The sequence below is a fragment of the Hesperophylax consimilis genome, chromosome 8 (assembly GCF_061612785.1).
Source record: "Hesperophylax consimilis isolate HC1 chromosome 8, BYU_Hcon_1.0, whole genome shotgun sequence".
NCBI classification, from domain to species: domain Eukaryota; kingdom Metazoa; phylum Arthropoda; class Insecta; order Trichoptera; family Limnephilidae; genus Hesperophylax; species Hesperophylax consimilis.
The window spans coordinates 818,438-831,217 of NC_142843.1; the positions used below are offsets into that span (position 1 = coordinate 818,438).

Sequence of the window (12,780 nt, forward strand, 5' to 3'; positions counted from 1 at the left end):
TAGACAGCGCGGGGTTTTGAAAGGTTCATTAACGAGATTTGAATCCTATTTAAGCAATGAGAATGATATTAGGCCCAGCGTATTGTCGTCGAGATTAGATGCCATCAAACCTTCTCTGATAGAATTCTCCAAAATTCAGCTGGAGATTGATTTATTGAATAAATCAGAAGATCATGACGCGAGGGATAATTTTGAAGGTACATATTTTAATGTAATTGCATTAGGACAGGAAATATTATCAAAATTTAAGAAGATTGAAAATGTCCCGATTACATCAGTGAATTTACCGCCAATCTCAATACCCATTTTTTCAGGTGACAACCATAAATGGTTGACTTTTAAAAACTCGTTCATTGCCCTAATTCATGATAACAGTAAATTAAATAATGTTCAGAAATTTCATTACCTTATTAGTTATGTGTCCGGAGACGCACTTGATTTGATTAGTTCTCTAGAAATAACCGGGGATAATTATAGTGCAGCCTGGACGATGCTTATTTCAAGATACGAAAATGTCAGACTTATAGCAAATAGACATTTGAATTTCTTATTTAATGTTACACCGTTAAAACGACAGAATCATCATGAATTGCGAAATTTAATTGATCAAGCAAACATTCATTTGAGAGCTTTACATAATTTAAAGCTTCCAACAGAACATTGGGACACATTAATTATAGATATTCTAACCTCAAAGTTAGATAATCACACACGTAGCCTTTGGGAATCCATGGAGTGCGATAAAGTTTATCCTACGTTCGAGCAGTTTAGCAATTTTATTTCACAAAGGTCTCAGATCCTGGAAACTATCCAAGGTGATAATGGTGGAATGCAACAGAAAGCGGAACCAGTTGCAACAAAACCAAAGTTTTTTTAATTTTAAGGACAGGAATTCTACGAACAAGGTTACGTTAGCGTCAAGCAACGTTAATTGTTTGTTGTGTAATGACAGCCATTTCATTTATTCTTGTAAAATATTTGTTAACAAAGAACCAGCGGCACGAAGAAAGTTCGTTTCAGAGAGCAATTTATGTTATAACTGCCTAAAACCGGGGCACCCTTCAAAGGTGTGCAGGTGGAAGGAAAATGCAGTGTTTGTGATCGAAAACATCACACTCTGTTACATATCAATACTGATAATGTACAAGCGGGTACTTCAACTGGCAAGGGTCAGTCGGAAGCACCAGTAAATTTAGCATGTCATAGCGACATGAACGGGCGAGAAATTTTACTATCTACCGTAATAGTAAAAATAGAAGACGCGTACGGTGGAACACACAAAATACGCGCACTTTTGGATTCGGGTTCAATGTCTAATTTTATTACAAAGGATACTTGTAAAAGATTAAATTTGCATTGTACAAAATTGAACATACCTGTTTCAGGTTTGCATAATAATTTAATTCATGTAAAGGAAACAGTTGACATTAAATTTAAATCATTATGTTCTCAATACGAGGATGAAATATCTTGTTTGGTATTAGATGAGATTTCTTGCAATCTTCCACAGACCGTGATTAACCCAAAAATGTTGAACATTCCAGACGGTGTCCGGTTAGCTGATCCGCAGTTTTACCAGCCAGCTTCTATTGATATGCTGATCGGAGCAGAGATTTTCTGGCAGGTGCTTCGTACGGATCAGATACAGTTAGGAAAGGATAAACCTACATTGCATCGAACGGAGCTAGGCTGGATAATATCAGGAGCTGTACAGAGTCGTCATAATACGAGGCCAGTTAAAGTTTGTCATATTTCAAATTGGTATTCCTATTATTGAAATCAATTATGTCAATTTACGCAGTATACTTAACTTATCGAAATTATCTGAAAGGCGAAAAATATTTGATCTTCTTTTATTATATAAAATTGTTCATTCAAGGTTGGACTGCCCTGACACTATAAACTTGCTATCTTTACATATACCTCCAAAATATACTAGACGGAATATTTTATTCTACAACAATAACTTCGCTACGAATTCTGTGTTAGAAAGAATACATAGGTTGGGCAATGAACTAAGTGATGTCGCTGACATATTTAATTTAAATTTCAATACATTTAAAGCCAAATTAGTCCACCACTTTTTAAATGTAAATAACGTATGAGAAATCATTATATTTTATTTCGATTTTCTATTGTTTGTTTTATACTGTTGCTAAAAATGAAATTTATAATGTTTATGTACTTAAAAGCCCAATAGGGCGTCAATAAATAAATAAATAAATATTTCATTAAATTCTTTGCAGAACCAAATAGAAAGGTTTTGGAAGGTTGAAGAAACCGAAAATAGTAAGCATCACTCTCTGGAAGATAGTGAATGTGAAAGGATTTTCGAAGGCACGCATAAACGCGATGCAAACGGTAGATTTGTAGTCAACTTTTTTTTTTTTTTTTGTATTAGGCAATTCACCCTAAAAAGAGTGCTATGTGCCGTTAAAGTTAGGGGAGATGGTTATACTTTTATGGGAAATCTATACGGGAATAGGAAATCTCAAATATTGAAGTCATTCAAGTCTATGAACTTGTATAGAACTGAGAAAATGCGAGAATTGTTGAGAGAAAGTAAATAAGGAATACTAAGGGGAGATTGGTGGGTGATTTTTATAAGTAAACGATAAATGCCTTTGAAAGATGAATGATTTTTACAATTAAAGAAAACATGATCAAGAGTCTCATTTTCCATGCCGCACTGGCAGAGTGGACTATCTAGGACCCGGATTTTAAACAAATGGGATGCAATGGAGCAATGACCAATTCTCATTCTCGAGATACAGGAAATAAGCCTTTTGGATTTTTTCTTGCCGTGGAACCAAGGTTTACTTGGTATATGATTTTGTATTCCAGCATAAAAAGCACCAGTTCGGGTTTTCGTATTAGTCCAATTTTCTTCCCAGGAGCGAATCATGTTGGATTTAAGAATTGGGATGACGTCAGAGATAGGAATTCTAAAATCTAAAGGATAAGAGCCAGAAATTGTTCCAAGTTTAGCTAGAGAATCGGCTTTCTCGTTACCCTCAATTCCCAAATGGCCAGGGACCCAAACCAATATTGTCTCGAAATTTAATTCATTTAAAGATTTAAGGGTGTTTCTGATATTATAAATAATATAGTCTTCTGGTTTATGGATATTTGAGGAAATTTTCAACACTGCGCTTAGTGAGTCAGTGCACAGTAAGGCTCGTCGAATATTGAAAAGCTGGATTTGACTCAAAGCTTGTTCAATTGCGAAGCATTCTGCAGTAAATATAGAAATTTCTTTAGGCAATTTATAAGACAAATCTAAATTGAATTCGGGAATGTGTACCGCAGCTCCACAATCTTTGTTATCAGACTTAGAACCATCTGTGTAAATGAGTGAAAATTCTGGAAACTTAGAAGATGTAATGTTTTTAAATTTTTCCTCAACACTTTGATTAGATGAGGTTAAAATATCAGTTCGGAAGTCTGAAGTTATAACGTTGGGGATATAATTGATAGAATCAAATGGGATAGTGAAAATAGGAAGGATAGGATCTTTTTGTAGATTTTGGAGGGAAGAGGACAAAGATTTGAATGAAAGAAAACTTTTTAGAAGGAGAGGAAGTCGATTTTTATCTGTCGATCTTTTTTCGTTATTTAAGTTATTGAACAAATAATCAAGACTTTGTTCTAAAGGGTGACGCGATACAGAAAAAGATTTAAAAATATATTTATCAGCCAGGAATTGTCTCCTCAAAATTAAGGGGGGATCAACACATTCTACCTGGAGAGAATTAATTGGAGAAGATTTCATCGCTCCAATAATTATTCTGAGCGCTTTCGACTGAATTCTTTCAAGTTTTTTGTCCAAATATTTAGGAAGAGGATCGAAAAGAAATGTTCCATAATACAAATGGCTTCGCACTAGAGCACCATACATTAATTTAAGAGTAGTAGGATGAGATCCCCACCACACTCTGGAAACAGCTCGCATAATATTTAGCCCCTTTTCACACTTAGCCGAAATGTTCTGAATATGCGGGAGCCAGGAAAGTTTATGATCCAAAAGTAGTCCAAGAAATTTAATTTGCTTAACGATTTGAAGAGGGACATTATCAAAGCAGACAGAAAAGGGGGGTATTTTTCTTTTGCGCGTAAAAGCCACTACTTTGGTTTTAGACGTAGCTAAATTCATCCCATTAGTCAACAACTAAACTTTAATATTATGTAAAACCAAATTCAAATCCTTCGCAGCGCGCGATAGATTTTTGTGTGATAAATATATAAGGAAATCATCAGCAAAATAAAGTCGCTTGATCGATGAAGGAATTACATTGTCTAAATCACTTATATATATATTAAATAATAATGGACTGATTACGGACCCCTGAGGTAACCCCTTCCATAGTTTGCGATTTATCGTTTTTGAGGAAGAGTGGATAATAATGGATCTGTCTGTTAGTAAATTAATAATAAATTGAACTAGTTTTAAGGGAATTTTTATTTTAATTAATTTTTCTTTCAAAATGTTAATTAATACATCGTCGTAAGCTGACGAAAGATCAAGAAATGTGGCCAGAGTGCAAGAATTAAGGGACTGAGATATACGGATGTCTGTTGTTAACACACTTAAATTATCTATGGTTGATTTCTTTTTCCGGAAGCCATATTGATTAGGAGAGATAATTCTGTTATTTTCAACAAACCATTCCAATCTGTTCTTTATCAAGTGTTCTGCTACTTTTATTAAACATGACGAAAGAGCAATAGGACGATAAGATGAGATTTCAGATGGATTTTTGCCTGGTTTTAAAATCGGAAGGATTTTTTGAACTTTCCAGACTTCCGGTATAAATCCTGTTTCGAACATGTAATTAATTAGGGATAAAAAATATTCAACCGACATATCTGAGAATGCTTTAATGAAACTATATAAGATTCCATCAGGGCCAGGAGAAGAGTCTGGAAGGGAATTGATTACTCGATTTAATTCACTTACTGAGAAAGAAGAGTCCAGCCAGCTAGAGTGAGATGGATAAGAAATAAAGGAAGGCATTTCCTCACATCTGGCAACGGAGGAGCTATCTTATCAGCCAAACCTATAATAATTTCTTCTGGAATATGTTTGGAACGCTGGGGAGTATATGACGAACCGAATTTTTTTAAGTTGGACCATACGTATGACTGGGGAGATTCAGGAGACAAGCGTTCACAGAATTTTCGCCATCCAGACCGCTTTTTGTTTTTCAAAACGCGTTTCGCTTCTGCCTGGGTGCGTTTCACAGAAAGGTAATTTTCGAAAGACATACATTTACGGAAAATGGAAATTGCTTCTCTTCTGTATTTAACGACACTAGTGCATTCTTCATCCCACCATGGGGTGGAATGTTTTATCTTAATGTTAACATTACGTTTTTTAAGTGTTTTTTCTGCAGCTTTTATTATCATGTTAGGAAATAATTCACATTGTAAACTAGTGTTGACAAGGGAAGACTTAGATGCTTGAACAATGGAGTCTAATTCTGAAGAAAAATTTCTCCAATTTGCGTCTTTCGTTTTAAATTTAAAACTATTGTTTATCGAAAAGGAATGCGTGGAAGATAGATGGTGGAAGGTAATTATTATCGGAAAATGGTCACTGGAAAGTGGATCTTTAAGAATGTTCCAAGAACATATGAGAATCACCGAAGATGAGCAAAGAGATAAATCGACTGCACTTTTCCGATGTTGAGGGGCAGTGAAACGAGTTGAAGATCCATCATTTAGAATACATAAATTATAGGTATCCATAAATTCTAATAGATTATGGCCAGAACGGTTTGTTAACTCACTGCCCCAAGAAGGAGAATGAGCATTGAAGTCCCCAAGTATCATATACGGGGGACAAATCTGGGATATAAATGTTGACCATTCGTTTTCAACAAAAATTGTAGAGGGAAGGATATATATTGATAGTAATGTAATATCAGATACAACAGCTGCTACTATCTGAAAATTATTGGGGAGAGTGTTGAAAATAATTTGTTTAAAAGGGATAGAATTATGTATAATAAGAGCAGTGCCACCTTTGCCATCCAGTCTATCATGTCTTAGACAATGATATCCAGGAATCTTCAATTGGTATGAGGGTTTTAACCACGTTTCGGAGAAGGCAGCAACTGAAATATTATGTTCATCAAGTAACTGTACAAGATCAATTTTGCTGGCGAATAGACTTCTACTATTCCATTGAAGTATTTTGCTCAGTTGTGGATACATCGGGAAGGCTAGAGAGTAAAGATTTCATATAATCGGCAGCGTTGGACGGTACTTTATTGTTATTTGAAAGGATCGTAATTAATAGGGTAATTAAAGTTTGAATAAAAGAAGAATTTTCAATCATGACTTTAGGTAAGATATCGGAAGTGGAACAGTTTTTTAAGGCAGTCCCATTGGGAGCCTGGGATTTATTATTCCCATTCGGGTTAAGTAAAAGATCATTATGTAGTTTTTTATCGAAAGAAGGAATAAATTTTGGATTAGATTTTATCGGTTTGAAAATTGTTTCTTTGTGGGAAGATGAAAGAGGGGATTTAGGGGAAGAAAAATGAAAGATAGAAGCGTTAGACGTTATCTCTGCAAAAGATTTTTTCGTAGGAGAGAATAATTTAGATGCCTGAAAGTAGGAAATGTTGTCTGCAGCCATTGACTGTTTGATATTTCTCTGTCTAGATAACTCTGGACAGGCCACACTAACAGCAGTATGGTTGCCCTTACAATTAATACAAATAGGGTTTTTCGTTGTATTTTGACACTGTTCAAAGGGATGATCCTCTCCGCAATGGAAGCAACGAGGAGGGGAACGACAAATAGGTTTTGAATGGCCAAAACGGCAACAGTTGAAACATTGGATCGTCGGGAATCTGTATACTTCAACGGGAAGAGCGTTATAATAAATAAATACACGGGATGGTAATGTTTGACCTTCAAAAGTAATAACAACGGATTGGGAAGGTTTCCATATAGTGGTGCCGGTGGAAGTATCCTTGAAATTCAAACGACGTGCTTTTAAAACTTTTGGAGTTAATTGAGAGTCATTAAGAGCGTCTGCTATTTCTGTTTCTGATAGATCGGTTAGGATACCTCTTACTCTGCCCATTCTGGTTAAATTAAAAGTAGGTATGAAAGATTTAAATTTATTATTTTAAAGAGAACCTATTTTTTTAACAAAATCATTAGCTAATGTGGCGGATTTAAATTCTATGGATAGTTTGTATCGACCTTCCGGTTTTATTGATCCATTTATAATACCGAGGTTATTGAGTTTTGAGCTAAAAATAAATTTACCGAAATTCAGGGGATTAATTATTTTCCCTTGTTCAGTCCTTTGGACATTAACAATAAATGGAGCTGAAGATGAAATAGAATACATAAGCTCGATGGCTTTTGCTACTGTAGGAATGGTATCATTATAACTTCCATGAGAGATTGGGGATTCGTTTGTTTGTGAAAGAGATTTAATTTTAGGAGGTACATTAAGGCAAAGCGGAGGTCGTCGTTTTCGGGAAGGAATGGTTACAGAAGCTTGGGAATCATCAGAATCGTAGACGTCTGCAATATTAGAAATGGACTCAGGGTCAGGAGGTCGATTTTCATCCTCCTCCATTTCAACAAATTAAAAAAAAATTAAACAATAAATAATATTTAAGAAATAATAAATGATAGAAATAATACACGCAACTGCGTCGCAAACCAATAATAGAAACAAAAATAATGAATACGAAAAGGTAACAATAAATAAATCTTATCTGTACGCCGCGCCGCCGTCAGTAAGCCGTATAACACAGAGCACTGGAAGTAAACACGTCTGCACACAACCGAGGTTCGGTGACTACCTGTAGTCAACTTACCGTTTAAATCTAACCTATCTCAATTAGGAGATTCATTTAGTATTGCTAAAGGTAGATTAGCGTCAATGGGAAGGAAATTCTTAAGACAACCTAGTTTAAAGGAACAATACTCGGAATTTATTGATGAGTATCTTGCGTTAGGTCACATGACTGAATGTGAACCTCCAAAACGCGATGAAATTACTTATTATTTACCACATCACGCTGTATTTAAAGAATCAAGCACAACTACTAAAATTCGTGTTGTTTTTGACGGGTCGGCTAAACCCGCTCGAGGGATTTCTTTGAATCGCGCTCTAATGATTGGGCCCACCATTCGAAATGATATATTTTGTCACTTGGTATTTTTCAGAAAACATCAATATGCAGTCACTGCAGATATTGCAAAGATGTACCGCCAAATTAATATCAACCCGGAACACAGAAATTACCAACGTATATTATGGAAAAGGGATGCGGAGGATTGTTTGAAACATTATACGCTAAACACGGTGACATATGGTTTGGCTCCTTCGCCTTATTTAGAAATACGTTGTCTGCACCAGCTAGGTAATGACGTTTTATTTATTCATCCATTAGCTAGTAAATCCCTTAAGGAAAATTTTTATGTAGATGATTTTCTTTCTGGTAGTGATTCCATTGATACTTGTCACGTGCTTAAATCCCAAATCATTAATGCGCTTGCTACAGCAGGCATGGAGATTAGAAAATGGAGGTCTAATGCACCCTCAATTAATGATTCTAAAGATAATTTGGAATTATTGCCAAATGAATCCAATGAAGCTAAGATTCTAGGATTAATATGGGACACCAAACTTGATGAGTTTACTTATCAGGTAGAAAACATAAACTCAAAGTTAGAAGTAACAAAACGTCAAGTTTTATCATTAATTTCAAAAGTTTTTGACCCTTTAGAACTGGTAGGCCCAGTAATCAATGTCGGTAAGATAATTATGCAAAGATTGTGGAAGCTAAAAACATCCTGGGATGACAAGCTACCCAATGACCTTTTATTGGCCTGGCAGACTTACACGCTGAATCTCAGTAAAGCAAATCATATTCGGGTACCGAGGAAAATTTTCTGCTTCAATAAAAAATCTTTTAGCTTACACGGTTTTTGCGATGCATCTCAAGTAGCATATGGCGCTTGTCTGTATTTAAGATCTACCGATGAACACGGCATTCACCAATCACAGTTAATATGCGCTAAATCTCGTGTAGCCCCACTAAAAAAATTATCGTTACCACGTCTTGAGTTATGTGGAGCACAATTATTAGTTAAATTAATGAAGCGGGTGACGGCAGCTCTCCAAGTAACTGTTGACACCACTTTGTGGTGTGATTCGTCAATAACATTGGCTTGGATTGCAGGAGACGTACCGTTGGACTACTTTTGTTGCTAACCGCGTATCAGAAATACAACGTGAAGGTGATGGCGTTATATGGCGTCACATTTGTTCAACTGAAAACCCAGCTGACATAATTTCCAGAGGAATAACATCTCAGCAGTTGAAATCATCTTCATTATGGTGGTCAGGACCACCATGGCTCACGTCCGACGAGGATAAGTGGCCACGTTCTACATTTGATACTCCCACGGAGTTGCCAGAAACGGCGAGGATAGTTTTGGTTACTAGTCGTCCTGTCGATTGGGAAATATTTAATAATTATTCTTCATTAAGACGACTGAGGCGCGTAGTTGCTTATATGTTACGTTTCATACATAACTGTTCTAAACGAAAACCGATGCGGGTCGACGAGCTTTCTGTAATCGAACTGGAACATGCCATGCATGTATTGATTTTGAACGCTCAGCGATTCGCATTTCGTGATGAAATAGCTTCTTTGAGTAATGGAAGATTTGTATCTAGGCAGAGCAAGGTAAAGGCACTAAATCCTTTTATGCAGGATGGGTTATTGTGTGTTGGAGGTCGACTATCACAATCTGATATTACCTCGGTCTCTCAAAAACATCCAATTTTGTTACCACAAAATCATAAGTTGACTGACTTAATAGTAACCCATCTGCATTATGAGAATTTGCATTTAGGATGTAATGCTCTGCTCGCATTACTGCGTTTACGGTTTTGGTCAATATTTGGTAAAAACGCAGTAAAGCGAGCACTGCATAAATGTATTGTATGTTTTTGAGTCCGTCCGCGCGAGTGTCGCCAGCTCATGGGTGACCTTCCTGCTGACCGATTCCGAATCCAAAGACCATTTTATGTAACCGTCATAGATTATGCAGGTCCAATTTTAATTAAGTCTGGTTTAACCAGAAATGCTAAGAGTGTAAAATTTTACATATGTTTATTTATTTGTTTTTCAACGAAGGCAATTCACCTAGAATTAGTGACTAATTTAACTTCAATGGCATTTATGAATGTATTGAAAAGATTTATAGCTAGGAGGGACAAACCCTCACGACTCTTTAGTGATAATGGAACTAACTTTACAGGTAGTTATAGGGAACTTACTGAACTATTTGATTTTTTGAAGGCATCTGATAAGGAAATCCATAATTTTTTAGCCCAGCAGAATATTAGCTGGAGTTTCTTGCCTCCCCGCTCACCGCATCACGGTGGACTTTGGGAAAGTGCAGTTAAAATGACCAAGTTACATTTAAAAAAAAGCAATGCGGTCAACTGTTTTGACATACGAAGGCATGAATACCATACTAATACAGATTGAGGCTTGTTTAAATTCCCGTCCTCCGACTCCATTAACATCAGATCCAAATGATTTAAACGCACTCACTCCGTCACACTTCCTTATTGGCGACAACCTGTTAGCATTGCCTGAGCTTGATATCCATCATCTGCCTACAAACAGGCTTAATATTTACCAAAAGATGTCTACCGTTGTTCAATCTTTTTGGCACAGAAGGAGCCGGGAATACCTAGCAGAATTGCAGAACCGAGTCAAATGGCAAGAAGGACGTCAACGCAGTTTACAGCCTGGTGACATGGTCATCATCAAAGACAACCAACTACCTTCGCAGTACTGGAGGATGGCGCGAGTGACGGAGATCCACCCTGGTCAAGACGGACGCGTCCGCGTCGTCTCCCAGAGGACGGCCAGAGGTGTCACCAAAAGAGCCGTGACACAGCTCTGTCTACTTCCCATGGAGGATCCTTCCTCCAACCTGGATTAAGAACCAATTACAACACTAAAAGTGATGTTATGTGTGAATCAAAATGTCGTCAGGCTCAACAGTGCCAAGTGATAAGCTATTTTCTCATAAGTGGGTGCAGCGCACCAGAAGTTTCTACGTTATTAGACTTTTATTTTTTAATGTCAAGTCTGACATAGGGTTATATACGTTGTTATAAGTTTTTTGTTATTATTTTGATATCCATATATTGAATATTGTTTATTTTTGTATGTGAACTTGTTGGGTAAATTCTGAGTACCAATGTTGCAATCTCTTCCTACATTATTTTATGAAAAACGACTATTCCTTAATACTCGTTTTGGGGCGGGAATATGTTAAGATTTCAGGTACTGAAATCTTAATATTGGTGCTTGTCACCCTAATGGGTATGGCAACATTTATTTTGTGTTAGCGATTGCCGGGGCAATTTCGTATTGCCACGGATTTTTAATCCTTCTTCTCTTGTTACCATCCGTCTTGGGCAGGTCGTTTTTGGCAAAACGGCAGAGCTGCCAGGTTTTCACTTAGGGCCCGTTCCCACTTCCGTTTTCAAATCGGAGGCGGGTCCCGTTTTAAAAACGGATGGCCAATGGCCCTGTTCACACTTCCGTTTTAAAAACGGACCATACTCTACGAAAAAAAATAATTGTCGATTCAACAAAAACATGTTATTTGCTCATTCTTCAGTAATGGTGCGCAATGGACGACGATGAAGCTCTTGTTGTCATGTTGTACTTATTAAAAAGAAGGAAAAAAGTGAAAAGAAAATTTTGGGTACACCCAATCATAGCCGAATGATTTTCTGTAGGAATTTTCCAAGTGTTAATTGGTGAGTTGAGAAGTGATGAACTAAAGTTCTTTAATTATTTTAGAATAATAATGATTGGGTTATTTATATAGCGCCGTTTTCACCATGAAAAATCACCTCAAGGGCGCTTAATGGCTTAAGAGAATGTCTATCACTTCCTTTAACCATCTACTGGAATGAGTTTCAGAGAGCTTAACATATCAAAATACAAAATTGAGAAAGTGCATTTGTCCCGAAGAAAGGCTATCGATATTTTAAAGTAAGAAAACAATAAACACTCAAATATTTTTTATTATGTGTTTATTTAACTAATACGCTCTTCCGTGTCTCTCATTAAAGCTTTAAAATTTTAAAAAAGTAAACTTAAAAAAATAAAAATAAAAATTTTAGTGTACAAAAGTTGTGTACACCAAGTGTTTTGTTTTTATTTAGTTAAAGATAAAATATTTCCATACTCTTTCTTCGACCAGTGGTATTAAATTTTCGGGATTTATTTCCTTATCCATTATTGTAGTTTTGATTTATTTACTTAACAAAATAACCAAATACAACACGCAGCGTGCCTGCTTCCTTGCGACAGGGAGCGGGCGGGGAGGGGTCGGGGTTTGGCGGGGACTGGCCGGAACGACTGGACGACAAGCGTGAACAGCTCCATACAACACTATGAGCGAGCGTGTTCCGACACGATTTGAAAACGGACGCGCTGCGTAGGCGAGCCATCCGACAAAAAATGTCGGATCTGTTTTCAAATCGTGTCGGACAAGTGTGAACAGCTCCATACATCCACTACAGCCACTAGGGCATCCGTTTTTAAAACGGGACCCGCCTCCGATTTGAAAACGGAAGTGGGAACGGGCCCTTACATGTGGTTTATAAAACCGCGGAGAGAGATAGCAATATTGGGCTCACCGTACATGAGCTGCCCTACGGGTCTTTTTTATTGTTTAAATAAAGACCAATACTCAAGAGCT

At 36.7% G+C, this 12,780-nt stretch overlaps 1 protein-coding gene across 1 annotated transcript; it reads left to right on the forward strand.

Moving 5' to 3' along the window:
• The first annotated feature begins 67 nt into the window (after positions 1-67).
• LOC149421362 (uncharacterized) lies at positions 68-4,349 on the forward strand. The gene is made up of 2 exons (XM_089634698.1): positions 68-1,141; positions 1,186-4,349. The coding sequence occupies exons 1-2, from the start codon at positions 822-824 to the stop codon at positions 1,775-1,777; spliced, it is 912 nt and encodes a 303-aa protein (XP_089490824.1). The 5' UTR covers positions 68-821; the 3' UTR covers positions 1,778-4,349.
• The last annotated feature ends 8,431 nt before the right edge of the window (positions 4,350-12,780 follow it).